General features: G+C 44.4%; 1 protein-coding gene across 3 annotated transcripts; it reads right to left on the reverse strand.

Annotated features, from left to right (window-relative positions):
* Nucleotides 1–322: 322 nt before the first annotated feature.
* ALKBH5 (alkB homolog 5, RNA demethylase) lies at nt 323–24,459 on the reverse strand. Of its 3 annotated transcripts, none has more exons than XM_037910336.2 (5): nt 24,059–24,459; nt 22,627–23,465; nt 15,288–15,368; nt 8,013–8,168; nt 323–5,824 (listed from the first exon to the last, which is right to left on the reverse strand). In XM_037910336.2, the coding sequence occupies exons 2-5, from the start codon at nt 23,364–23,366 to the stop codon at nt 5,641–5,643; spliced, it is 1,161 nt and encodes a 386-aa protein (XP_037766264.1). In that variant the 5' UTR covers nt 23,367–23,465; nt 24,059–24,459; the 3' UTR covers nt 323–5,640. The 3 variants fall into 3 exon arrangements, with proteins under 3 accessions (XP_037766264.1, XP_037766261.1, XP_037766262.1); XM_037910333.2 differs by having other exon boundaries at nt 22,627–23,468; nt 23,823–24,459; XM_037910334.1 differs by lacking the exon at nt 24,059–24,459 and adding an exon at nt 23,823–24,052.
* Between the last annotated feature and the right edge of the window lie 2,953 nt (nt 24,460–27,412).

Consider the following 27,412-nt stretch of genomic DNA (forward strand, 5'->3'; position numbering starts at 1 on the left):
CTAGCACAGCACCAGAGCAGATGAATGCTTCTTTGCACGTATGATACTGTTTGTTCAGGGATCTAGAAAGTACTCCTTTGTAGAGGAGGTAAGTAATATTCTCTCCTTTCCTCCCCACATATGGGTATACAAACCCAGAGATTAAGGGCCTAATATTCAGAAGTGCTGAGTACCAGCGACTTCAGCTGAAGAGCATTTGTTCCCTTAGGCTCCCTGAAGCACTACGAGCCTAAGCAACTCATTGTAGACAACACAGCAAGTCAGCAGCCTAGCTGGGATCAGAACTGAAGTGTACCCCGCCAAAAAATCCCACACAGTCAAGTGATGCTTTCTGCTTTTATTCAATTAAATGCAGCATTCTATACAAGAAAAAAAAAACGAAATCCATGAAATTCCAAACCCTGACAGTGAAGAACTAAATTCTTCCTAAGAATCAACCAGAATTAAAAGATTCCCCCCATGGTACTGTACATAAAATAATCTCTGCCCCATTTACAGCGTTCCACACAGTACTTCTTTTGTATCTCAAACTTCAGAACTGTACAACTTTGTTACAAACAACGCTTTCCTATGAAAAAATTACAGAAAAAAATATTGCCACTTTATTTATTTGTAACAAAAAGTTAGAATCTTTTTTAAAAAAAAAACAAAATTTAAGTCAGCCAGAACTCTGTTAAGAGCGTGAGTGTGGGGGGGAGGAAGGGGGAGAAAAGGAGGGAAGGGGTACTGTGGTGCTTGTCAGAGCATCAGATTAGCATTCCCTTTCAGTCTCAAAAAGGGAAACTGCATTTGGCATATAAAACTACTTATCACTAGAGGTGGGTCCAAGCCACAGGGTTCGGGTCCTGCTCTGAACTTCCCCCAAATTTCAGGGCTGTTTGGAACTGGGGGTTTTGGTTTAGACCCATCTCCAGTGAGCACTGCTATCAAAAAATCTCATACTAACATTAAAAACCAAGAAATAGAGCTCTTCCCTTTCCCTGCACAGGAACCCTGGAAAAGAGTTTGAGAACTTGAAGAAGAAACAAAAGATTACGCTTGCGTGTGTGAGAGAGAATGTTACAGTAGAAGCTCCCTGATTGACTAACTCAGAAGCGTGCATGTCAGTTGCCAAAATATCAACTCATAGGCTAACCTTCAAGATGAACCAAGCCTTTGGATTACAGCTCATGTGTGCCACAACTCAATTTATTTACAACAGCTGGATTAGAATTTAGCAGGTGGTAAAAGCCAGATGTGCCAACCCACATCTTCCGACCATTGTGTAATTTACCTAGATGCTGTTAAGTGGAACTGCTGAGGTTGCCAGATGCTTAAGAAGCAAAGCAATGTTCTGCCTAGAGCATCAAACTTAAGAAGGAATCTAAAGAAATCCCTGTGCTAACACTTCTCTTCTGTTACTAGCAAACCTTTTCACACTCTTCCTATGGACACACCAAGCCCATTCAATGGGCTCAGAGTTTTGATTCCACCACTAGAACAGATTCATTTCAGCTACATATAGCCACATGTAGCAAAAATAAAAATTCCTCCCCAGCCTTTGTTTGCAGAGAAACAAAAAGCATCGACTTTCCTTAGGTAAGAAAAATGCTGTCATGGTCGAGGTTTGGGGGTGTTTTGGGGAGTAATTTTACTGTGTCTTTGATTTAGATGATAGTTTAATGAATTCTGCATACGACATGCAGCTTTACAGAGAGAAATTTGGACAACATTACTGTACCAGACTAGGGAAGATTTTAAAGCCAAGTTGGTCAAGTCTGAATAAGGCCTTGTTAGAAGCCACCTGGCGCTATCTTCCATTTCTGAGCAGCTGGTAATGACCCAAGTTCCACCCCCCCGACCCCAGAGATGAAAAGAGGTGGGACCGGGGCAGCTATTAACCAAACCGGAGTTGCCAGAACTCGCCTCACATCTGGACATTCTCGAGGTTAGGAGAGTGAATGCAAGTCTGACGTGGGACTTGCAAGCAGCCCCATAGGCCACCGCAAGCCAGCTACAGAGTACATGTGGGTGTCACTAACACCTTGAGCCATTGTTCCATCAAATAAAATACAGCAGACATTTACATCTGTGTGAAAATGTAAATTCTCCATTTTTTTAAATTCAAGGTTTCACTTTGAGTGATGATCAGTGCAAAAAGTTAAAAAACATGTATCTACAGATATACATACGTGTGTCTATATAAAATATCTGTACAACTGGGGAGGATGGCCTGTCAATACACAGGGTGACATCTGCCCTAAAGAGAAAGATGCCTTGAGTCCAATTAGTTGTGCCCCAATCTCTCCATGCATCAATGTTGCAGTCAGTTAAAAAAAAAAAAAAAAAAAAAAAAAAAAAAAACACACACAAAAAACACAAAACACCACACCAAACAAACCCACAACCAGACTTTGAGACCAACGCTAAAAGGCTTTCCTGACCACTTGAGCAAAACCTGTAGAACTGAACAAACAGCAATGATGGAAAACAGGAAAAAGTTGCACTGAAGAATACAAAAATAAATCTGAAGTAAAGGTACCTGTTGTCTACACAGAATGCATAAGAGTCAGAATGAGGTGTCATTTGTACCATGTTAGAGGAGAGACCTCTATTACATAATGCATTAGTCGGTCTTGAGCTCCTTTAAGACAAATCCAGTACCTCATTCCCATCTGGGTCACACAGCAAACCTTGCTCTATCAAGTGCTGATTTGGGAGCCACTAATATCACATCACAAAAGAGGCACAATTGCAACCAACTTCATTTTAAGTTGAGGAGCCAGAACACAGTATCCTTACTGCAGAGGTAGACTTAATGTAGCGTGTTTGGGGGGGGCACTGCATATCATAAGAGGACTGTCACAGGAAAGAGGAAAGAGAGGCACAGATCACTATGGTTTCTGCTATTTATCCAGCCAGAGCTACGTTTAAGCGAATCAGAATGCTACTATTTAAAAGAATGATGTACTCAAAGCACAGCACCCTAGAAGCACACAGGGCATTTTAGCAGCATTTAAAGTGTGAATCCAAGAGTGTTCTAATTAAAACCATTCCTCAGCCTCCTGCTAGAAGTCACCATCTTAAAACAGTGACATTCACAAGGCCAGCAACAGACAGACAAGACTGCAGCAGATCCAGCATGAGAAACTGAAAGGGAAGAGTTTTTCCTTTCTGATTGTTAGCTGGTCTTGGAACTGGATTGCTATTCTCATCCACAAGCAAGGAGACAGAGCAACAGCAGGTCTAATTTAACAGATTTTCAAATGCAAGTTACATTTTAAAGACAGCCAGAAGCATGAACTTTTAGAACTCTGGGCAGAGGTGGAGCTTTTTCTTCTTTTTAAAAAGGGCTGGCGAAAGACTATTCTCAACTTTGAGCGATGCCAACTGAAGTTCTTAACCAGGAAAAAAACAACCCACCACAAAAAGACAACCCTAGGTCTAGTAATCCTTACGCAGATAAAACTTCTACTGAAGGCTGTAGTAGTTTTGTTTGCATTGTGACCAATGGTGGATCTAGTTTTAAATAGTCTCAGCATTCAAGAGGAACCACCTGTACATTTTGGGGTAGGAGAACCACACATGAAGTCAGATGGTTAGTAAACATGCGAGATTTCCAACAAACAGCACACGAGGGAACAATGCTTGGTTTCTGGACTGAAAACTCCTCATGACAGCACCAAACATGTTTCAAAATATATTAGATCTTTTTATTGTAAAGTACATAGACCATAGCTAGTGTTCAAGACACGATACCAAAGAAAACTACCAAAAAAAAGTTTAGGGAAGGCAAAGCTGTAAAAAAGAAAAAAAAACAACTTAAAAATAAAGACCAATATTTGCAATTGCTGACATTTGGATTCAAGGAATCAAATGGAGGAGAGAATGTTAATGTTTATTTATTAAAATTAGGGTACTAAATAAGTTATTAGACCCCAAACTTTGACAACTCATTGAGGCTTCAAGCCAGGATAATGCAGACTGAATGTGAAAAGATGATCAGAAAAACATATTAGAATATCTAAATTCTCCTATTAACTCCTTGGACTCTAGGAATCTTATTCTCAGCACTTTAAGTAGTTGGCCAAGAGGCTCACGGCACCGGAATTCCTAGTGTCTCTCAGTAAATAGAAGAGGGACACAGACCAGTTGTGATATTTGTTGAGGCTAGGAACAGACAGTGCTATGCAAGATAAATGGGAGGCATCTGACACCTAAGCAGAGGGTTCCTGCCTCAAAAGGACAATCCCCCCCAGACATCCCCAAGTCTTCTAGTTCTACTGGGGCGACAATATCACACTTCTGCTATGCATCAGCACATCTTTGTGGCTGAGAAGTCTGAGAGGTTCTTCAAGCTGCTGCAATGCTCTGAAGCATCCTCCAATAGGGTACTCCAGAGATAACATAGTTTGGATCCTTTTCCTCCTGAACCAAGAAGGGAGAGATCCACTTCTACCAAGATGCCAGCCAGCATAAAGACAGCCCTTCCCAGGGTGTTGCCAAGCCACATTCCCTCACAAGTGCGATCTGCTAGCCCTACACATTGTTCTGGCTATTCTCTAGCTTTGAGAAGGAAAAAGCATGTATCCATAACACACACACACACACACACACAATCAATCATTTTCAGACTCAAAGGCCTAGGGGGCCAATACGGATCTCAGTCCCATAGCTTTACAGGCCTCAATAAAGCCAGCTAAAACACTTATCCAGAGATTTAAAAAAAAAAAAAAAAAAAACCAAACACACCCAAACACAATATACTTCTGAATTGTAATGATGCTGTTCGCGAGAAGCGTCAAGTGGATGGAGCAACTTCAAGTCCAACATTCCTCCCTCCTTCAAACAAGCCTATTCTCTCCTCGAGGAGCCCCTCAAAACCACCACTGATGTGAGCAAGAGCTTATGTATGGCCTTCGCAGAGAGGATACACCCTCTAGTCAGCAGTGCAGAAAACAAGATGCTTGCAAGCCCAAACTAGCTGAGGGGGAAGTGAAGGGAAGCATAGAGCATTAAAAACTGTTACTAAAGTGCAACAAATATCCTAAATACTTTGTAATCGATTGCAGTAAGAGGTGCCTGCAAAGCTTCAAAACTTCCAGTTGCTGCAGGACACCTTTAAAAACAAAAAACCCAAACTATGTAATAGCAGACATAGGAATTTAGGAGCCCTTTGGTGTAGCATGGAGTATGAGGCCGCTACAAAGAGTTTCAACTCTTGGGGTCAAACAAGATATTTAGAACATTTTAAAAAGAAACTCAGTTAAACAAAGCAAAGGAAAAATTAATTTCTTAAATCTTCAGTAACGAAACAGTTAACTTTTTGGTGTTTTCAAGAACACAGACCAGGCAGCCTGGTGCAGCATGAACAATATCCACTTCATGAGGGAGGGGATGCCCGTCTGACACACCCCTTTGGAAACTGCAGGTGGCACCTTACACATTCCACCAATATTTATGCCTCAGTATAACTCCATTCATAAAAACAAATAGCCAGATCCTTCCCAGTCACTCTTCAGCCTGAAAGGAAACAACAAAACTGAAGCTAGATGAGAAATAGCTGGGGTCAGGAGGAGAGGGGAGGGAAGGGAGGGAGAGGGAGTTTTCATAGACTGGAGGCCAATCTCTTCAGCTTTGAGACTCCGGAAAGCTCATGCCTCAATGTCGCCTCATTTTAACTTTGCGGGCTGGACTTCCATCCTCCTCCTCCTCGTCATAATCCTCTGTATACTCGTAAGACCTTCGCCAATAGTTCTCAGAGCTGAAGTTGCTCCGTCTCCTATGTTTTGGTAAGAGGACCGAGCGCCTGTTCTCCTCCTTATCCATTTCTAAAATCCGCGGCCTGAGGAAAAGAAGAGAAACATTTGGAGCAGACAGCCAGTTGAGAATTTAAGAGATGTCTCAGACTAGCTGTGTTATTTAAGCTACAATTTCTTGAATATTTTGACCAAATGGACCACGTGGGCGATTGGACTTCCAACGCTGCGTTATTCCTACAAGTACAGAACTCCTGTGGAGTCCAACACAGGCAAAGCAGCAGACTATAAAGCCATGTGAATGCCAAGGGGAGCATTTTGCCTGTAGTGATGCCTGTTCTTTCTGAATGTACATCACAAGTTATTAAAAAGGCTCTTTATTTACTCGTCCTACACTGAAGCTGTTAAAGTACAAGAGAAACTACCAAACTATGCAACCACTCTGCCATTCCTTCTTAGGTGTAGCTGATTGTATCAATCATTACCCCTTTTATGGGAGATTCCCTCCGTGATAAGCATAGGTAAAGAATGTCAGCATTAAGGGCATGATCCCTTTTAAGTCAATGGGATTTTTGCTATTGTTTTTAATAGGAGAAGGACTCCCTATTCCCTTGCTCTTTTAGGAGCTAGTTTACTGTTCCATGAGGGTTGTTTTTGTGGGGCAAGGTTTCTTGCCCCCTCTCTCTACCCCCGAAGCATCTGGTACTGGCCACTGTCAATGGCAAAATACTAGACTACATGGTCCAATCATCTGATCCGGTACAGCAATAGCTATTGTCCCCATAACAAATGCATCATGTTGACATCCATAGATAATGCATGTACTATACTAGAGTCTTTTAGGCTACATAAGGGGAAAGGCCCATTTGATTTTAGAAGATGCGAACAGTGTTGGACAGAAGTGACAGAGTAAGAACGTAATCTTCAGGTTAAGGAGAAAACCTCCCCATGACCACCCATGTTGTACTGACATAGCAACTCCTGCAGTTCTATAAAACTGTTCTTTCTGTATGATCAATTGCATTTATGTTGTACATTTACTCCACACTAGTTTGCAGTACCATTAGATGTCACGCTACATTTGTAGATGTGTTTCTCTTCTTGGCTTATGCTCATACAGTTAGTCTGGGATTTGAGTGGGATGTTACACAAATAAGACTCCCCTCAAATGACTGGCTGCAGCATGGGCTGGACCTTGCTGTAGTCTAGCCATGAAACCAGGCCAATCTTTTGGTTTTACATGATGTTGAGAAGAAGTCTTAACCCTTGCTAAGGCTCAGAGACACCCCTGGGTACCAGGAATACTGGTTAGACTTTACATGGGGCAGCTGATTCTGCACCACCATTGAAGTGTGCCAACATTTTTTCCCTTTTCTTCTATTATAGGAGTTATCACTCCTGGCTAGAAACCATTCTATAGGCCAAATGCATCACTGTAGTCACAGGTGAAATCTCATTATGGACAGGATTCCATAAACACTCTAAAAGACTGGCTCAGCTTCTGGCACTGCTAGACTAACTGGACCACTTCCAGGAAGGAGTCAGTGTCCAAATCCCTCTTGAAACCAAATCCTGCAAGAGTTCACCAAGAGTTTGGGTATGCAAGGAATGCAGGATTGGGCCCACAGCAGGTATGAGAAACATCACGCATTAAATGTCCCCTCCCCCACTCTTCCCTGTCAGTGAAATCTTTTATCCTTTTGAAAATTCATTTCATTTTACATAATAGCTTGGCAATAAAGGTCAAAATTAGCTGCAGGGAAACTTTTTTGTTCTGAATGAGTGCACTATCAAGAGGAAGCTGAATCTATTGCTTCTCAATCCTGCCAACCATTTGACAAGAAATAAAACAAACAGCTTAAAATCCAAGGTCAGCTTTAAGCTTACAGGTCTGGCTCTTAAAAAAAAAAAGCCATTTTGATTAAACAGACCTATATTGCCTAGAAAGCATGTGTGGAGTAAGCAACCCTGACGCAGGAAAGGGGAGAAAACTTAAGCAGAACTTTAATGCACAAGAAAAAAAAAAAGCCAAACTAAATAGGACAGAGGTTAAGTTGTTACACAATAGCATTATAGGAATGATGCTGCATTATCTTTGCAAGAATCACACCAAGGCCTATGAAAGGGGCTGTTCTAGCAACTGTGATTACTACCAGGCTGATTGGTGGGTGGGTGGCATTTACCACTGTTTTGCAACATGCCACGAAACTTTGCAGTTCACTGAGACCAGAAGCACTGGAGCCAGATCACTACTTTCACAAGCTATCATCTTACCTGTGAGCAGCATCAGGGTCTGCTTTGCGATGCGACCGCTTTGGTTTCAGGATCTGGTCCCTGTTGCTTCCTGATAGACGGTCAGAGGTGTAACCTGGTGGCAACACAGAGCTACTCAGCGATTTTGTTTCCAATCGAGGAGCATCTAGTCTTGTTCTGTGAATATTAAAAGACAAGTGTTTCCAAAGAGCGCCGACACAAAGTAGCTATTCTATCTAGTCAAACTGAAGTAGATTCCCTGATCCAGGCCCACCAGCAAGGTTAAGTGACAAGCAGGACAAAAATTGCAATCCTCCCCTTCAAACTCCCACTTCCCTATTCAAAAAAGTTTGCACGGGATCTAGTACACAGTCTGATATATTGGCCTATATTAACTCAACTATTAATTCTGAGGGTTAATGACTGTTCAGCAACTTAAAACCCTGGATAAAGTATCTAGAAGTGATGAAGCAAAATTCCCATACTGCAGTGCCTAGCACCACCACTGTGCTCTCCCTGCATATCTAGCTCTCTTGGTGAGATCAGGAGAGCACACCTGCACAAATCAACAGAGTTTTGCTGGAGATTTTCTGACTAACTCAACAAAAATATCCAATTGTCATCAGGTGAAGGTCTGGAAGGAAGTCCAAGCAAGCAAGCTGCAACATGGTATCTCAACTAAAATATTCAAGCTCTAGTCCACACTATAAGGGAACCACGCTAATAGTTACATCAATGTGCAATAGGGTCTGGCAAGCACAGTTCAGCTAAAACAGAACAATTCTGTCCAACAGCACTGTTTGCTCAGACAACTGTAGCTGGCTCAGTGTTTGTGTCTAGGAAACAGAGCTAGCAGAAGCTATCCTACAGAACACTCAATAGTACAGATTCTTAATGTAGTTGCATCACGGCTATGCACAGACACAAGCTTTTGGCTTCAGCTGTACATAGTTTCAAACATGGACCCAAGCCGTAGCACAGAAAGGATGCAAGACGGCTACAGATGCCTGCTGCTGCTTAATATTATTTTACAGTGTGCATCTCCCATAAGGGAAGTTTGCTAAAAATCAGGTCATGGGGTTGGGTTGTAAGAAAGGGGAAAATGAGCTTTGACGTTATTCTTGAACCTAAGTTTTGCAAGCTTGATTTGGACAGGGTATGGAAAAAAACTTCAGATCCTTTCAAACTCCAATTACAAGCTGTTTGCAGCTGCAGAGCAAACTGTCCTCTCCACCAACCCTCACCAGCTTACTCTTTGCTGCACGTATAATGTGTTGACACATGAATAAGGCATGTATGCACAGAGTATGCAGATTTGCCAGCTGCACTGTACACAGGAAGTAGGTTTTTGTCAGACTAATAAGAGTCCAGTTTACCTGCCAGTATCCTACTGGAATTCAGATCCAAATCAGTAAGTGAGAATTCTGAACTAATCCTAGTTAGAACACTGAATGCAGAAATGATGGCAGGTCCTATGCTGAACCAGTTTACCACCATTCCAACACTACTCACAAATATGCCAAATACAACACAAGTTGTCTGCTTCTGATTAATGAATGCTATAATCAGTGTTCTGACAGCCATCGTAAGCTTGGCAACAGAACCTCCGGTTTTCTTCACCCCCCAAGCACTTCATGATGGCTCACACAAAAATGATTTTATGAAAGTCAATTTTTGCAGGGGGAATAAAGCTTCTCAGGGTGTGGGACGATATAGCCACCCCCTAATATTAATGAACTAAAAAAACCAAAACATTTTGCACAGAAATTGAGACTTGCATTTCCAATCATATTTAAAGTTTTAACTGGATTACAAGAGAGCATAAAATCTTGGCTTGAGCCCTCTGAGCTTTTAGGTCTTTTAAAATGTAGCTAGGCAGCAGAGGACACTAAAAAGGACACACACACAGGCAAGTAAATTATACAAAGCTAACGTTGTTTAACATAGGTTCCTTCTAATGTATTGTACGGGTACAATATGCAAGAAGTATTACAAAGAGCTTGAACTGTCATTTGAAAGTTACTTCCAAATCCTGTTTGAGCAGGTCTCATTAGGTTGCACTAACACACTGCTTATTTCCCTGGTTAGAGTTATGCTTAAAAAAAATAAAAAATAGGTAGGGGTTTTTTAAATTTAGGAGTTTTAGCCCCCGAGGGCCTCCAACCTCTTAGGCTGAAGATAAATTCCAGCCCTTTGTGGTGCTATTGCAGCCCTGCACTCAAGTACACAGGGAACACTGCAAATATCATTATGTTCTAACTGCACTGAAGCATTTATGACCTACTTGGTAATCATGCTGCTCTCAAAATATTCCACAAAACTGATCAAATGTCAGAGCATTTCTCCAATACACATACTTTTGTTTTACACTCCCTGCCAAATAAATACAGAGCATCTAGAGCTTCATACAGAGAACGTATTCAGGAACAAAGACTCAAGCCCAAAAGTTTTGCCAGTTGGGCCCTTCACCACATGGCTTGATATACTAGTTCCTAACTATACCAAAGTCTAAAGCTAAGCACCCATGCCATATCTTGGTGAGAATCAGATTCTCTGGCTACCCAAGCAGACCCTACAGAAAGAACGTGCTTTATGACATCAATATTATGCTAGCGACAGACTACCTAAAGGGGAAGTAGCTATTTTCCTGGTTGCATAACACACTATTTAAATCTGCAACAGTCACGTGATACAGGATGTGATAAACTTCACCATAGCAATCCGCACTATGGAATGCAAGTGTTTACAAAGGGTCACTGCAGTCCTGCCGCGTATGGATGCGGACCAGGTTCGACAAGGAGCAGATGTTTTAGCATTACAATGGATATGCAACAGCTAAATAAGCTGTAGTGTGCAATGTCCATAATGTACCCTTTTGCAAAGTGGTATATATGCATTTTAGGGATCAGGCCTGCTAGGTGCTATAAAGACTCTGGGAAAAGGGAGATTCCACTCTGTCTAAAAGGAAGGATATAACAGCATCCTTCACCACATCAGGCAGTCAAGTAGCTATCAGAATCTTACTCAGTAAAGGCATAGAAGTTCATTGTGCTCTCTCCTGCCCTAACCTTGAGTGAGGCAGAGCGTAGGATGCTCAGATACACAAGAGCATTCAATTTCAGTGACTAAAAAACAAGCTCTAGAAGCATTGTTATGCAAGCATTCCCAACACAGTTCTGCCACGATATGTAAATCCCTGCACTCCTAGGCCTCTTCTAGTATAGAGAAGTGCACTGGTTTAATATCCAGTTCAAATATATTTAAACTGCAGTGTAAAAAAAAAAAAAAAAACCACCCCAACCTCCCCCCCCCCCAAAAAAAACCCCCAAACCATCCTTTGTTTAAGCTGTACTATCTAGTTATTGAACTAAACAAAAACATAAGCAAGAGATAAAAAACACTTCAAGCATGTCTCCATTATAGGTTTCTCCCAGTTTAGCTAGTTTAAATCTATTTAGTTAACCCAATGCTCTTCTCCAGCACAGACAAATCACCAGCCACTCTCGAAGAGAGGATATCGGGCTAGAGGACCACTGGCCTGATCCAGTATGGCCACTTATGTTCTGAAGTCTGGAAGGCCCATTTCTCCCATAACCCTGCCAATGCACCTCAATCCTGCCCCACAGTACCCCCGTGCCCCTTCAAATATTTCAACAGCTACAGAAATTTGTGAGAGCACCCCTAGTGGCACTAGTCCAGATTGGCTTTGCTTCTCTCTGGCAGCAGATACTCTCACCCTGGCTGGTTTCAACTGCAGCAGCCTTTTGATTCCTATTAGGATCGCTTTGCCATGTTTATGTACAATACATTATAATTAAACACACAATAGCTTCTCTTTCTTTACTTCATAGATTCCAGGACCAGAAGGGACCACTGTGATCTTGTTTTGTCAGCTGCTCCTACTTCACACCTCTGCCCTGTGTCTCCACAAGCTGATTCTGCCTCACTAATGTCTCAGGGCTGCTGCCTTTCCTGGTCTCATTTCATGGCTTCTCTCTAACCAGATGTCCGAGTCTTCACTTTGCCCCTGAGTTGACCTAACTGGCACTGTGCCACATCTTCCATGAGGCCAGGTTTCCTTGAAACCAGCTAAGCTGCTTGAAAGCTCAGAGAATCTGGAGCCAGATTTCTGAGAACTAGCCTCACTCCTGCCTGGGCTGCAATTCCAGCAGTCTGCCATTGTGTCTACTTCCTTCTGGGTTTCCAGTACTTTAAGCCAGAAAGGCTCCGTTGGTTTGCACATTTCTCGTAAGGGGATTTGTTGACTGTGGAATTATTAGTTGGACACCCCATGGAAGGAATGACCCCACAACGAGTTTTAAAAACAGCGGCTGCCACGTATTTTCAAGTTTCAGAGGGTAGCTGTATTAGTCTGTTTCAGCAAAAACAATGAGGAGTCTTGTGGCACCTTAAAAACTAAAAAATTGATTAGCGTATAAGCTTTCGTGGGCTAAGTGGGTCATAGCCCACGAAAGCTTACGCGCTAATAAATTTGTTAGTCTTTAAGGTGCCACAAGGCTCCTCAATGTATTTTCAAGTTACTCAAAAGTGTTGTTTCTGCTACCAGGACCCAACAAAACAACAGATACTCGGGGGAAGGGGGTAATTAAGAACAGAAGAACGGCGACAGAGAGTCAGACACAATGATCCATCTAGCCCAGGAACCTGTCTTCTGACAGTGGCCAGTGCCAGATGCCTAAGAGGGAACAAGCAGAACAATTACTGAGTGATCAATCCGCTGTTGTCCAATCCCAGCTTCTGGCAGTTAAAAGTTTAGGGTTGCAGCCCTGACCATCTTGGCTAATAGCCATTGACGGATCCATCCTCCATGAACTCATCTAATTCTTTTTTCAACTCAGTTATACTTTTGGCCTTCACAACATCCCCTGGCAATGAGTTCCACAGGTTGACTGTGCACTATGTGAATAAGTTTCAGAGTAGCAGCCGTGTTAGTCTGTATTCGCAAAAAGAAAAGGAGTACTTGTGGCACCTTAGAGACTAACCAATTTATTTGAGCATAAGCTTTCGTGAGCTACAGCTTAGCTCACGAAAGCTTATGCTCAAATAAATTGGTTAGTCTCTAAGGTGCCACAAGTACTCCTTTTCTTTTTGCGAATGAGTGCTTCCTTATGTTTGTTTTAAATCTATGGTCTATTAATTTCATCAGTTGACCCCTGGATCTTGTGTTATATGGAAGTATTGTTACCCCTTCTTATTCACTTTCTCCCACCTTTCACGATGTTCTAGACCTCTATTATATCCCCCCTTAGTCGTCTCTTTTCTAAGCTGACCTGTCCCAGTCTTTTTAATTGCTCCTCATATGGAAGTTGTTCCACACCCCTACTAATTTGTTGCCCTTCTCCACACCTGTTCCAATTTGAACACATCTTTTCTGAGACGGGGCAACCAGAACTGCACATCGTATTGAAGACATGGGTGCCCCATGGATTTATATAGTGGCATTATGTATTTACAGTCTTATCTATCCCTTTCCTAAGGGTTCCTAAAACTGTCAGCTTTTGACTGCCACTGCACATTGAGTTGATGTTTTTGGAGAACTATCCATCATAACTCCAAGATCTCTTTCTTGAGTGGTAATAGCTAATTTAGACTCCATCATTTTGTATGTATAGTTGGGATTTTTTTCCAAATGTGCATTAGTTTGCACTTACATTGAATTTCATCTGCCTTTTTGTTGCCCAGTCACCCAGTTTTGTGAGCTCCATTTGTAACTCTTTTGACTTAACCATCTTGAGTAATTTAGTGTCATCTGCCAAGCTTTGCGCCTCGCTGTTTACCACTTTTTCCAGATCATTTAGGAGTATGCTGAAAAGCACCAGTCCCAGTACAGATCTGTGGGGGACCCTGCTGTTTACCTCTCTCAATTCTGAAAACTGGCCATTTATTCCTACCCTTTGTTTCCAGTCTTTTAACCACTTACTGATCCATGAGAGAACCTTCCCTCTTATTCCATGACGGGTTACTTTGTGAAAGAGCCTTTGGCACAGGACCTTGTCAAAGGCTTTCTGACAGTCTAAATACACTATATCATCGTTATCCACTTGATTGTTGACACCCTCAAAGAATTCTAATAGATTGGTGAGGCATGATTTCCCTTTACAAAAACTATGTTGACTCTTCTCCAACATACTGCGTTTATCTGTGTATGATAACTTTGTTCTTTAGGCAAACTGGTTGAAGCTAAGGCTGAAATTAGGCTTACTAGCCTGTAACTGCCAGGATCACCTTAGAGCTTTTTTTAAAATCAGCATACCATTAGCTACCCTTCAGTCATCTGGTACAGAGGCAGATTCAAGTGATAGGTTACATACCACAGTTGTTAGTTCGGCAATTTCATATTTGAGTTCCTTCAGATCTCTTGGGTAAATACCATCTGGTTCTGGTGACTTATTAATGTTTAATCTATCAATTTGTTCCAATAACTCCTCTACCAACACCTGAATCGGGGAAAGTTCCTCAGATTTGTCACTTAAAAATAATGGCTCAGGTGTGGGAACCTCCCTCACATTCCATGCAAAGAATTAATTTAACTTCTCCGCTGCTGAAACTTTAAAGCTATAGGGACAAACACTGGCCAGAATAAATGCCATCTATTGAATAACATGGTGTTATAAGATAGTGTCATGGGTGATGAGAAAATGTACCGGGTATTACTTCACACTGCCAATCCCTAAAGATCCATTTATAGGCCTAGTTCTGTAATCCATGCGTCTCAGACATCAGCATTTTTACTTCCCTGTTGGAAATGAGTCATCCTCCTCCCAGAGGAAAAGAATTTCTCTGCCTTACAAAAGATGCCCCTACAGAAATTGATATGGACAATATCTACTTGAAAGGACCATGTCAGGTCATTCAATACTTAGAGATCATGTAAACAGGCCTTAAATTGAGGCCAAAAATTTAGGTTTTTACAAGGCTGGCTTTATTTTTTAAAAATGAGGCAGACAACGAAAGACAGCGGTTTGGATGTGAACGTACCCTCCACAGTGTTTTCAAACATTACAAAAAATACGCTTTTGAAGGAGTCAGAAAATGAACCGAAAAATTCACAGTAACAAAGAAGAGGTCAGAACCAGGCAGTCTATTTTCATTGTTCAAAACTAGTGTAGTAAATAATCAGATATTTAAGATTTAAAATGTTGAATAATCTAGTGTTTTATAACAAATGATTTACCACCTGATACTGTCCCTTTAAAAATGTTCTGAAATGACAGAGTGCTAGGGTATCAACTTTTTTCTTTCTTCCTTTATCACCCAAAATGCTTTAACACTTACTTTCGAAGGATGATGACAGCTCTCCTCTCCTTGATGTCCTGTGGTCGAATGCAGTGCGTAATTTCGTCAGCTGCGTATCCACTGTAAAAATCAAAAAACAAAACAAAAACAAAAACCAAGAGCTATGAGCAGGCTGATAAGCAAATGATCTCCAGTTTCAGAGAATCAAGCACTGGGTAGCCTACCTACTCTAACTTTCATGGTGCTGTTCCTAAACTTCACACGGGTCTAAAAACAAACTAAAGCAAAAATTACATAAGGCTGATAACATTAAAGTTCAGGAAGGCTGGTCCTGGTCATTTTCTGCCACAGTGTGTAAGTACACATCAAAAGAAAATTATTTATGAATCTATGGCTCATGTTAAAGTGACAATTAAAGTGTGACCGCAGCGTGTAAAGTCAGCAACCTCATTTAGTGAAGTATGATCAGGAGAATTTAAATGAGCAACATAATACCACCACATTACCAAGAGGGATATTCCCATGTAATTCCCTCCATAGAAAGCCATCTCAATTATAATGGAGATAAATGCGGGCAAGCTGTAGACAAGTGCTACTGATTACTGGAAGATCCTATTCTCCCTTCTGAGTTTCCCTTAAGTGTTGCGGCTTTGGGATCACAGGTGAATTTTTAGCCTGATGAAAAGCAGAGCAGCAAGGAGTCAGAGAACAAGTGCCCTTGCGCTAGAAAGACTACCTTTCTATTTCCCCAACAAGTTCAGATACTTCCCTGCATTCCACAACCACTCCCTGTTCAGCTGCCCCAAGCAAGCAACATAGACTGCCCTCCTATGTAACCACAGAGAGATTCTACTGCTGTAGTTATCAAGGCACAGTCAGAGAAGCATGCATGAAGATGATTTAGCTAGACTTGTGTCTTTAGACTAATTTCTGTAAAACAAGCTACTGTCCTAAGAGCTACATACTATGGGTATTCAGAAGCATTTGAGATATATTGTTGGCGCTATCAAATAGTACAGGTATCAACATTCTCTTTAGAATTCTGTTCTTATGGTTGCCTTTTTGTTGAAAAGTATAGTTTTCAGAGTTCAGTGCAATCAGCAAGGTTTGTAGTTTGAGGTTTCCCGGAGCAGGGCCACACTTTATGTTAATATGGATGATTGTAGGCAACATCTGCTTAGACAAATTACCTTGTAAGAATTTCTGGAAATAAAACCATTCTTATGATGTTAACTGAAGGTAAGAAACAAACCCAACTCAGACTGGGAGGGAAGGGAATGCACCATGCCAATGCTTCTCCCGCTTGGTTTCTTCTAGAGCATTCTGGAGGCACAGACTGAATCCCCTTCCCAGCCCAGAGTTCCCCACGCCCAAATGTGACTTAAGAGGGCATTTCTGGCAAGATAAAAGCCTTTCAGAATGTTCTCAAATAGATGGCAGGGGCTTTCAAGGATTCAAAGGATTTCTAAGGGGTCTTGAGAACAGAGTGTAGAGATCAGAGTGGGGCACTACATGCACTGGATCTGGTTCAGGAGAAAACACTACAGAATCAGTGTGTCCAGGATTTAAAAAAAAAAAAAAAAAAAAAAAAAGCAGAATCACACATTTGTGAATTCACCTCTTTAATACTATGGGCCTCTCCCCCATCTCCTCTTTAAAACTTAATACAGACAGCTGCATTTATACTATAAGTGCAAGCAAGTTTGAGCTTGGCCAGCAAGGTTAGCGTTAATGATTTCATGCTGGATAACACGGAGGAGCTAAAATGTAACATTCTGCAGTGCATCCACATCATTCCATAATTGAGTGATTCTATAAGAGGCTTCTATTTTCATTTTCTTTTTAGAAATCTGTGCTCTCATTTCCCAAGTGCTTAGAGACTGGGTGGGATGACACTGCACACCCTCCCCAAAGCAAAGCTCTAACACTATGCCTTCCTCATTGCAAAGTCCAGTAGTCACCAGTAAGCATTCTAACATTTCATGGCCTGTCTCAGTGGGCTGTAGGTTACTCAAGCAGGTCTATCCAGAGAAGAATAGATGGCACAGGACAGCCCCTTCTACATGCATGGAGTTACCCAGTAGATGAGACTGTAATTCTCCCCCAACCTCCCCAAAAGAGAGCGCTACCTTTCACTCCTTCCAAGACACAGCTTCTATTGTTTCTAGGACTGAGATAAATTCTGGAGAGAAGATCAGTGTGTTTTATTCAGGTGTATCACAAAGAATTAAGAAGTGTTATGCAAGTGGGCTTATTACAGGGCTCTATTATGTTTCAATATCTTTGCTTCAAGCTCCAGTGAATCAATTAAGCTCAGATCACCCACATTAGTGTTCATCTTAATAGAACCCTAATAATGCCTTTAACTTAAGAGAAGAAGCCAATTTCTAAACGGGAACACTCCATAAGATGTCAAACAGGCTGCACGTTTGATTATTTGCTGGGCAGGAACCTATTTCACAGAGGAGTTTAATGCCAACTTGAAACTAATAGGACTCATGGCCAATGTTCCCTCTAATTATTGACGGGCCGTGTGCGCAAAAAATTTCTTCTGTGCAAACTGTTGTGCTTCTGTGCAAATTTTTGTGCGCATGGTGTTTTGCCGTGTGCACAGGGTTTAGGATCTGTGCGCACGCGCACACCTTAGAGGGAACAGTGCTCATGGCCACAGACAGGCACCAAGTATTGGTGCAAAGATTATAAACCTAGATATTCTGTCTCCCTGCTTCAAGAGGCATGTGCCAAGAAGATAGCAGCAATAAGTACCCAAAGCTGGTCAGCCCAAGCTCTATGCAGATTGAAATAAAAGTTATATTTGAAATGGCAAAAGAGAATACTCTGTCACTCCATTCTGAATACGATCATCAGGGTGAGACCTGACAAAACAACGTCACTTTCTGTTTTGCCAAGGTCAATCAGCTACATCCCTGAGCCTCCCAACACCACTACTACTGAAGCTGTAAAGCAAACATTCATTCCTCATCATATCTTTGTGAGAACATCTGAATTCTATTCCTGGTTCTTCTGAAGGCTTCCTCTGGAACTCTGGTCAAATCCCTTAACCTCTGTTTACACATCTGTAAAATGAGGTTAATACCTACCTCGCAGGGGTGAAGAGAGGCTTAATTTATTGTCTGAAGTGATTTGAGATTCTCAGCTACACCATCTAGTATAAGAAGTTTCATCCTAATTTTTAGACAGGGAAACTGAGGCACTGCCTGGCTAAGTGAATTGCCCACGGCTGGCAACCCAGTCTCATTCCTTGTCTAGAGGGCATATCAGAGCCACTCACCCCAACAGGGAAATGCTCCTAATGGAGTTGCACTCAGACACTGCCCTTCCTTAGTCAAAGGAGTTGCTGCTGAGCAATGAGGTACTCAACTCTGCCGGAGCTGAGCATATTCCCTACACACTGCTCCAACCTCAACCCCCTGCTGGGAAGAAAGACATAGGCGGTGTACTGCCAGTGCAAATCATCAGCGTACTCGACAAGGTGCGTTTGAAGATGCCAGCATATTTGGACAATCTCAGAAGTGCTTTGCATCTTACCCCATCACCATATCTATAGATTTCAAATCAGTGGTAATTGGGTTTAAGGCTTCAGCCTATTTTCAGTGATCGGTGGTTTTGAAGGAGCCCTCACTGACTCAGCTGATTGGACTCTACTGGTTGAAGCAGAGCTTGAAAAATCCACATGCCTACTCACCATTGACACGACCTTTCCTCTGATAAGGGGATCTACACCAATTTCTGAAGTTTAAGCTCTCTTTTAAAAATAAATTTCTAGCCTGAACAACTAAGGATTTCTTGCAACTACAAGGAAAGCAGGCTCATCCCGAGTCTGCAGCCAGCTCTAGTGCCTCTGCTATTTAGAGCCTTGCCCAGCAGCAGGAGAGTGAAACTAACATCTTGTCAGTTTCAGAACTGGTCAGCAAGAAGTGGAGCATATATAGAGGAGGAGAGCCCAAAGAATGACACAGGGAAGGCAAGAGCGTTGGAGATCTTCCCCTCATAGCAGCCAGGAGGCGCCAGGGATCAAGAGTAGAAAGCAAGCCCCCCTCTCCTTTCCAGCATCCAGATGGGGACTGGGTGGGGGGTCATCATTACCCTAAGATTGAGACAAGAGATGTAGTTCCGCTACCCCAGCAAAGTTCAGAGATAACACCTAACTCCAGCCGCTGGACTTCTCATGTGGGCATTGCTCATGAAGCTCACTAGTGTCCATCCCGCCTCACACATCTCTTGTTAATGATCTCTCACTATTTCTCTAGTTAATAGCAACCTAATAATTTGTTCTCAAGACCCAAGCTGAAAGATGTATCATTGTTAGCAATAAGGAGAAAGATCTGCCTTTTGCTGAATTTTGTACCCTGCAAAGATCAGCACATTTACGAATAATCTAATATTCATGCTGATATAGCAGTAGCTATCAAGATATATTGTTAGATATAATGTAGCTCCCAATTTTTTTTTTTTGCAGTTTAAGTATTCTCCCCCCATCAAGACAAATTCTCCTCAGGAAGACTGGGAAACAGTTGTATTCCCACTGCCTCATGCACACTAGTTCTATCCTGCTGGTACTCATCAGATTCCTTTAAAAAGGAAACTAATATTGCTGAGTCAGTAGTCAACAGCATCACCTGCACAACTCTAGCCTATAAAGAGAGGCATTGAAATTAAAGGTACATAGTATTTACACTTAGTAAATTTAGTCTTCCTAGTGGGAAAAGAAATTCAGCTATCGGTTGAAAGTTGGAGAGAAAGAGAGGTTTAAAAAGGTCAACTTTAAACGAGAGAGGAAGTACCATTATATCTTGCAGGGAGGGATATGACAAAGCAAGATGGACCCCTTCCCCTGCCCCACAAAAAAAAATAAAAGCCTCCAAAAACTCTACTGCAGAGAGTGACAGAATACTTAGCCAACGGAGCAGAATGAGCAGAAGGGGGAATAGGTGGCTACAAGGTCAGACAATGAAACAACTTAACAGAGAGCTCTGAAAGCCAGGAAGACAGTCAAATTGACTGTAGATATTAGTAGGAACAACACAGTACAGGTGACATGGGAAGGGACAAAGAGAGGTGGAAAAGTGAGTTAAAACGAGAGGGAGAGATGCAGCTTTTTTCCCTAGACACTATGTGGGAACCATCAAAGATCTAACACATGCAGCCAAAGAAACGCAGTTACACTGGCTTCCCAGGAACACAGTCCTGCTGAGAACAGCCACTGACACAGCAATGCTTGAGTCACACAGACATTTTTACAAGCATGTTACTTCTATCCACACAGTTTCTCTGTTTTCAGAGCAACTGCCTTCAGGAACTATTTACTTGGATTTTTCCTCCCTTCCACTTTGGAGAACTGACTCTTCAATGTGCCTGAGAGGGTTGGATCTTAGGCATCACCTTCAGCAGGATCTAGAAGACTTGCAAGTCATGTTCACTCTCTCTAACCTGGCAACTTTAATAAGTCATTACAACTTTGATCCAGCCTGGATCACAAACCAATCCCTCTAGCACTTACAGGACATTGTGCCAAGTATTTATTAACTGCTGCATTTAAATAGAAATAATCCCTATTTTAAAATATATTTTTACTGGAAACTAATCTCTTATCTTGGATTAAGCAAATGAATTCCAGCAAGGGGTTCAGTAACAAAAAAAATCCTCAAAGCACTATTCAGAAATCTTTTGTTTCAGTTCTATGCTTGTCTCACCCACTGAAGTTATTCGTCAATACAGAGCTGACGTACTCCAATATGAGGCAATGAAAGTTTTACCATTAACTTAATTGGAAGCAGGAACAGGCCCATATTCTTTCCTTTTACACCTGTCCAGTTAGAATACTTTGCAGTAATGCAAGATTTACCATTCCAGATCAAACGTCTGCTCCATCAAGGCTGGTTATCCTGCCTGTCAGTCTCTAGTATCTTACCTCAGGCCAATATTCACCCACTAGAATAAGCAGGTAGAATTTTGTTAGCTCTCGGAGAGCTGTGCCCACTTACATGTCAATTTTCTATCCCCTCTGATCTGAAAGTCACCTATCACAAGGGGTACTGGGAGAATTACTTAATGTTTGTGCAGCAGTTTAGAGATAAAAAGCAATGCAAGGCTCACTATATCTGTTTTTAATGCACCTGGTCAATTGTACAATGCTGTATGTACATGAGGGGGTAAATTCCTTCCTGACCCCCTACAGCAATAATTTTACAAGCCAAAGCATGAGACTGTGTTACCCACAGACTGCTTTGCGGCGAGCATGCACATTTACCAACTCAGACAATAGAATAGCTAAAATACTTCCCTTTGGCAATGTTGAAAAAGTTAGGGGTATTTGACTGTCAAAATGAATTCTGCAGAACTGCCCTTAGCTTCAGGACTATAAACGTTGATCATAAAATTATGCAGCCCCAGCATCTGACTTCCTCCCTCCAGTGTCACCTAAAAGCCCACCTGCTCCACAAAGCCACATGCCCCAATCCCCACATGCAACTTAACTGGCCGCTACCTGTGCCAGTCTCAACATTCGGTATGTTGTTAGAGAGGCAGCGTGACCCGGGGACAGAGAAAGAGATTAGAAGGTAGGCACTTCCAAGACCCAATCCTGGCTTTACCAGTGACTTGCTGCTTGACCTTGGGCAGGTCATTTGACTTCTATGGCTGTTCCCCTACCTGTAAAAGGTGGGGGGCGAGGGGACAGGACCTTACTGTACCTACCATACAGGGCTGCTGTGCACGCAGTTTGTACAGTGCTTGGAAGTTATGAAGTGCTACATGACTTGCACTTGCAAACTATGTTTCACAGGAGATCTCAGAGCATTCTACAAAAAGGCAGCTAAGATTAATATCCCCACTATACAGATAGAGAAAAATGAGGCCAGTCACCTCACCTCTGTTTACAGAGGCACAGGAAATCAGTGAACAAGCTAACAGAACAGAACCCAGGAATCCTAGCTTCTAAATCAGCTGCTCTACCACCACCACACTATTGGACAGGGGCTCCATTTTATGTCTTACTGTGTATTCTAACCGTAGAGAGGAGCGAGCTTCAATCCGCCAATGTTTCATGCACAGATATTCTCATTGAGGCCCCTGCATATGGGCTTGTCTTCCTCCCAAGCCTAGCTGTGTCACTGCCTGCTGCCCAGAGCTGAATCACTGCTCCAGCCAGACCCCCACTGACCATAATGCCTCAGTCCCAAGTTTCCTTCCTTAATCCTCTTACTCAGACAGTGGAAAGCCCTGTATCTAGGATGCTATATAAACAACTCAGGCATGAGTTTTTGCTGATGTTTGGTATTGATAACAAGTTACACAAACAAACTATTCAGGAGTCTCAGTTCAGTCGCTGAAACTCAGAGGCCCTCCACTTAGTTACCTTAGCACAGTGACACTCCCTCTCCTCACTGGCAGGAACAAGACAGGTTCGGAGACTCTGATGGGCTTGAACTGGAACTTACACCCAAAGCAGAGTGCAGAGTCGCTGAAGAAAGACACAGAGACGATGGGTCTCTCAAAGATGTGGATAGGGTCCACATGGGAGACAATGCAGCCACCAGGCTGGTAGTCGTTGATCACCGCACTGTTCACAAAGCCCTCAGGGATCACCCTGTGCTCCACCAGCTTCCGGATCACCAGGTCATGCACCCACTCAGGAATGGCATCCACCTCCCCCTGAGGGTACAGCCTTTCCTGACCAGGGCCTCGTCTCTGCAGCTGGGACCCATACGTGTAGCCCTCCCCAAAGAAATACTTGTTCCGAAGAGGGGCCCTGTCCACCGTATGCTCTTTGTAGAGGCCTTTCTCAGCTCTAGATACCACATCCTCAATCCGGGCTTCAATCTTGGCACACTCGTCTGGGCTGAAGAGACGAAGCTGCCGGATACCACTTTTGACTTTCCGGGCCTCCTCCTCCTCCTTCTGCTGCTGCTGCTCCTCCTCGTAGTCACTGGGCTCAGAGTCAGAGTCCTCATGGTACTTGCGTTTTCGCTCCGCAGCAGCAGCCCCCCCATAGGGGGACTCTGTAGGATCCCGCAGGCTGCTGCCTTTGTAGTTGTCCCGATAAGGCATCATGGACTTCAGCTTCTCTCGCAGGTCTGTGTAGCCACTTCCCGCCATGGTGTGCTTGCAACCCACCTCCTCTATTGATCTCCTCTGTGCACGACTCTTTGGGTTAGAGAGTGGGAAGTGCTGCTGCTATTCATGGCCTCCACCGTCCTGCTGGGATAGTTCCAAAAGGAAGGAGGTACACGGAGTGGATTCTATATTCAAACTTCCACATACAGGGCACCCACCCAACTCTCTCTCCTTTGGTGGGGGTAGGAACCTTTGATACAGGTAGCTCAGCTCCACTCTTCCATAAGGGCCCTGACCCCTTGGAGGGGAGAGGGACGTGCTCTGCTCCAAAACGGGAAGTCCCCCCCCCCCCTTTTTTTTTCTCTTTTGGGTAGCAAAACAAGAGACGTATCTTGTTCTGCTCTAAACTTCCACGGAGGGTGCCCCCTCTCTCCTCCCTGACACGCGTCTGTGTGAGTGTGTGTGTGTGTGTGTGGGGGGGGGAATAAGGAAGCTCACCTCCGTCTGTGCGAGCAGGCTCTTCTCTGGCTACTGCGTAGGGAAAGGGGAGGAGGAGCCGGGCGGGCAACACAGGGCCAAGCCTCCCCTCTTCTTTCCTAGGGCTGGGGCGGGGGGGGGCTAGCTCGGTCCCCCCGCCACTTGCAGGCTAGCGGGGGGGGCTAGGCAGCTCGGGGCCCCGTGTCTCCCCGAGGCGGGAGCGCGCAGTCCCCCAGGCCGCCCGCTGCCAAACTCACGGCCGGGCCAGCGCGGGAGCGGGGCTCGGCTCCGCGGGGCCACGCGGGCAGCCTCCCTCCAGGCACGGTGAAGCCGCCGCCGCCGCCGCAGGGCCGGGCGAGGCCTCCGGGCCGCCCACGGGCTGTCAGCTGCTGGGCCCCACGCTCTGCGCCGGGAGCCCGCCGCCCATGGGGCTCTTCCTCAGGCGGTGGCGGCGCCTGGCACATGCCCAGCTGCCGCTGCTGCCGCCGCCCCGGCTCCCGGCAGCCCCCGGGCCGCCGCCTCGCTCCCCATCGCAGCAGCCGGAGCGGGGGGAGGGCGGGGGCTCCGACGCGCTCGCAGACGCCGCTCGGACTCCTCGCTACGTCACCAGGCCCCAGCCCGACATTTATAAATAACTCAGGGGCAGCCTCGAGCGCAGGCCGCGCAGTGCGCAGGCGCCGTCCCGGAGCCGGCCGACGGCCTCCCCCACCGGCGCATGCGCGCTAGGGCCGGCCGCGTCTTTGCGGCCGGCGCACTTCAGGGCCGCCGCCGCTTGGCAAGGCCACCGGGGCTGTTTGGTCGGGGTGGCCTGGAAGGCGGGTGGGGCCGAGCTGGGCTGAGTGAGTGACCTGGGGGGGGGGATATCGTTCTGTGAGGGCATCACCGATACCTCAATATCCCCCTCCCCCCGTTACGGTACCACCTACCCTACCTTTTCCCCCGGCTCGATGCTGATTGGGCGAGCTGCTCTGTTGAGGCGGGCCCAAAAGGGAAAATCTCGTTGATTGGTAGTCGTGAGATGGGGTCCTTCTTGTGTAGCAAGTTGCGTAGAGCTGTGCGCGGTAGCGGAGGACCCCTTGAGAGGAGTTATTGGGGTGACTGAAGAGGTGCCTGATTAGGTTGGAGTTGAGAGAGGGGCCTAGAAACGAGCTCTTTCGCGGAGAGCAGCAGGGTGGGCGATGGCGGGTAGATGGGAGCCGTCTGGTGGGGATGGGCAAAAAGAATCAGGCAGGACACCCGAGCCCTGGAGCATCTGCTGCGCACTGTACGGCTGCCACATGGCACTGGCAGCTCTGCCAGGAGTAAGGGGGGAAATGATGGGGCAGGCCATGCCCCCCGCCCCCGCCCCGGGGGTTGGCACCCACGTACCACCCCCAGGGCACAAGGAATAGGCATGCACTCGAGGGGGTTGGTGCCCACCACTGAGGTATGGGTAGCGCCCCTCACCCTTGCCTTGGAGAGAGAGTATCGACTTGGGATCGAGGTAATGACCTTTACAGTACTGGCCTAGGTCAGGGGAGTCTCTGCACATGTTCATTCTCCTCTCAGCATTGCTCTGCAACGCACCTGTATTACATAGCTCAGAAGCGTCAAGCCCTTCGGAGTAGCAAAGAACTTGCTTTTTAAAAAGCCCTGGTAGATTCAAGAGATCCGCTCAGAGCATTGGTATAATATTGCAGCCCCTCTCACGGTGCTTTATCGGGATCATCCGTTTAGAGACTTAGGGACTGAAGGACGTAAACCTTTGTGCCAACATCTGCGGTAACAGTTTTCGTGAGCCCAAGGGCGTGAACTCTGAAGTAGTTACAAACCCCTGTACTAGTCTAGAGAACTAGAACAGAAGAAGGCTGATAAGAATTATAAATAGTTCCCGCACATTGCACGTGGGTTAGAATGTTAGATTCCAAACAGAAAGTGGCTTTTGGTGACATGCAAAGGTTACAGTTATATAACCTGCACCAGAACATCTGTTATCGCTAGTGTGCTAGTGGAGGAAAGGAAATCAGCTGAACAGAAGCGAAGAGGACAGGAGCTCTCAGTTTCTTGAAGACATCCATAATGCCACTGACTGTATTCATATGCCAAGAACAGTAACTCACTAAGTCACTGACAATGAAAAACGCCACAAGTCACAAAAACAGGCTCTAGGTGGCAAATTCACCTTAGAGGCTGACCGTGACCAGGCCACTGAAGAAGAAACTGTTGTGAGAACATGTATTGGCCATTTTTCCGCAAGCTGTTGAGGTTCAGAGGTAAAATAATGGTTTGGAAAGCAAGGTTCAGAGAGGAAGGATGGTCTAGTAGTTAGCGTGCTAACTTGGGGCACCTGGTTTCAATGCCCTGTTTCACCACTGATTTCCAGGCTGATTTTGGCAAGTGACTTAGTCTCTCTGAGCTTCAATTCCCTGTCTGTAAAATGGGGATTACAGCACTGCCCTACCTCACAGAGATACTATGAGGATAAATACACTAAAGATTAGGAGGTGCTCAGATACTACTGTGATGAGGGCCATATAAGTAGCTCAGATAGATAGGTTGTAGTTATGGACAGATGTCCCATGATGATGAATAAACCTTTCATCTCTCTGTGGGTTTGGAATGTCTTTTGGCTACTCCTGATATTTGATATTCCTAGAGCAGCTCTGTGGTTAATACAATGAGATTGCAGCCCAAGATGGCAGACACACATGCAACCAAGGGTGCAAGTTATCATCCTTGCAAGCCCCCCATCATCACATCAGTTTTACCTGGATTAAGCCTCAAGAAGCTCATCTTCCCTTGAGGATTTGTCATGATGACATCCTCTGATTTCAGAAATCAGAGCAAGAGAGAGGGTTATTTCCAGGACAGCTGGAGGATACGGAGAGCAACGCAGCTTGTGGGATTTTGATAGCAAATCAGACCCATCCTCTTGATTCAGCCTTGAACGCAAACCCCAAACCTTTGCCTTAACCTAACCTGGATCAGAACAGCACTTTCCTGGCCTGTGTCTAGTTTCTACAGTGCTCAGAAATTAATCATAATCAGGGCCCACATAGGGAGATATGTGAGTATACAGTGTACCCCACTGCCGTCAAGTTACTATCTTGTGCTCCAGAAACTCAGCTTTCATTTTAAAAGAAGCATATTTCCAGCCCTGAGGATTTAGAAGAAAACCGTTAGTTCAAAATGTGAACCAACCGTAACCGATGCGCTGATGCATGCCTCAGTTTGCAGAAACGATGGCTCTGAGAGCTGTGAACTGTCCCATTCAGCCCAATGGAGTGTTTTAACTGGACTATCCAATGCTGATCATTTAATGTCAATGGTGTTAATTATCTCTCTGCTGATCAAAGAAAGGAAGGGGTGATCATATTATGAAAACAAGCACAATCTGCTATGAATGGGGTCTCAACTCAGTGGAGTTTGGTAAAGTATCACTGCTCCTCCCCCCCAGTTTAACCTGTGATGATAACGTACATATTGGTGGGTCTCATAGTTCAGCCTGGGGCCTGTGCTGCACTAACTTGCCCAAGGGAGCCAGTGGGCAGCATATGGACCTCTTTCAAGTGACTGGCACCAGTGACTGGCACTGGCACTGGTTGTGGCATTTCCCTATTCTGTGCAGGTTC

Source organism: Chelonia mydas, chromosome 10 (genome assembly GCF_015237465.2).
Source record: "Chelonia mydas isolate rCheMyd1 chromosome 10, rCheMyd1.pri.v2, whole genome shotgun sequence".
Classification (NCBI taxonomy): Eukaryota; Metazoa; Chordata; order Testudines; family Cheloniidae; genus Chelonia; species Chelonia mydas.

Coding starts and splice junctions, on each gene's coding strand:
- ALKBH5 (XM_037910336.2), bottom strand. CDS start 23,366: ATGGCGGGAAGTGGCTACACAGACCTGCGAGAGAAGCTGAAGTCCATG. Junction 15,369..22,626: donor GGGAGTGTCACTGTGCTAAG/GTAACTAAGTGG, acceptor TGATTTTTACAG/TGGATACGCAGCTGACGAAA. Junction 5,825..8,012: donor GACCCTGATGCTGCTCACAG/GTAAGATGATAG, acceptor TCTTTTCCTCAG/GCCGCGGATTTTAGAAATGG.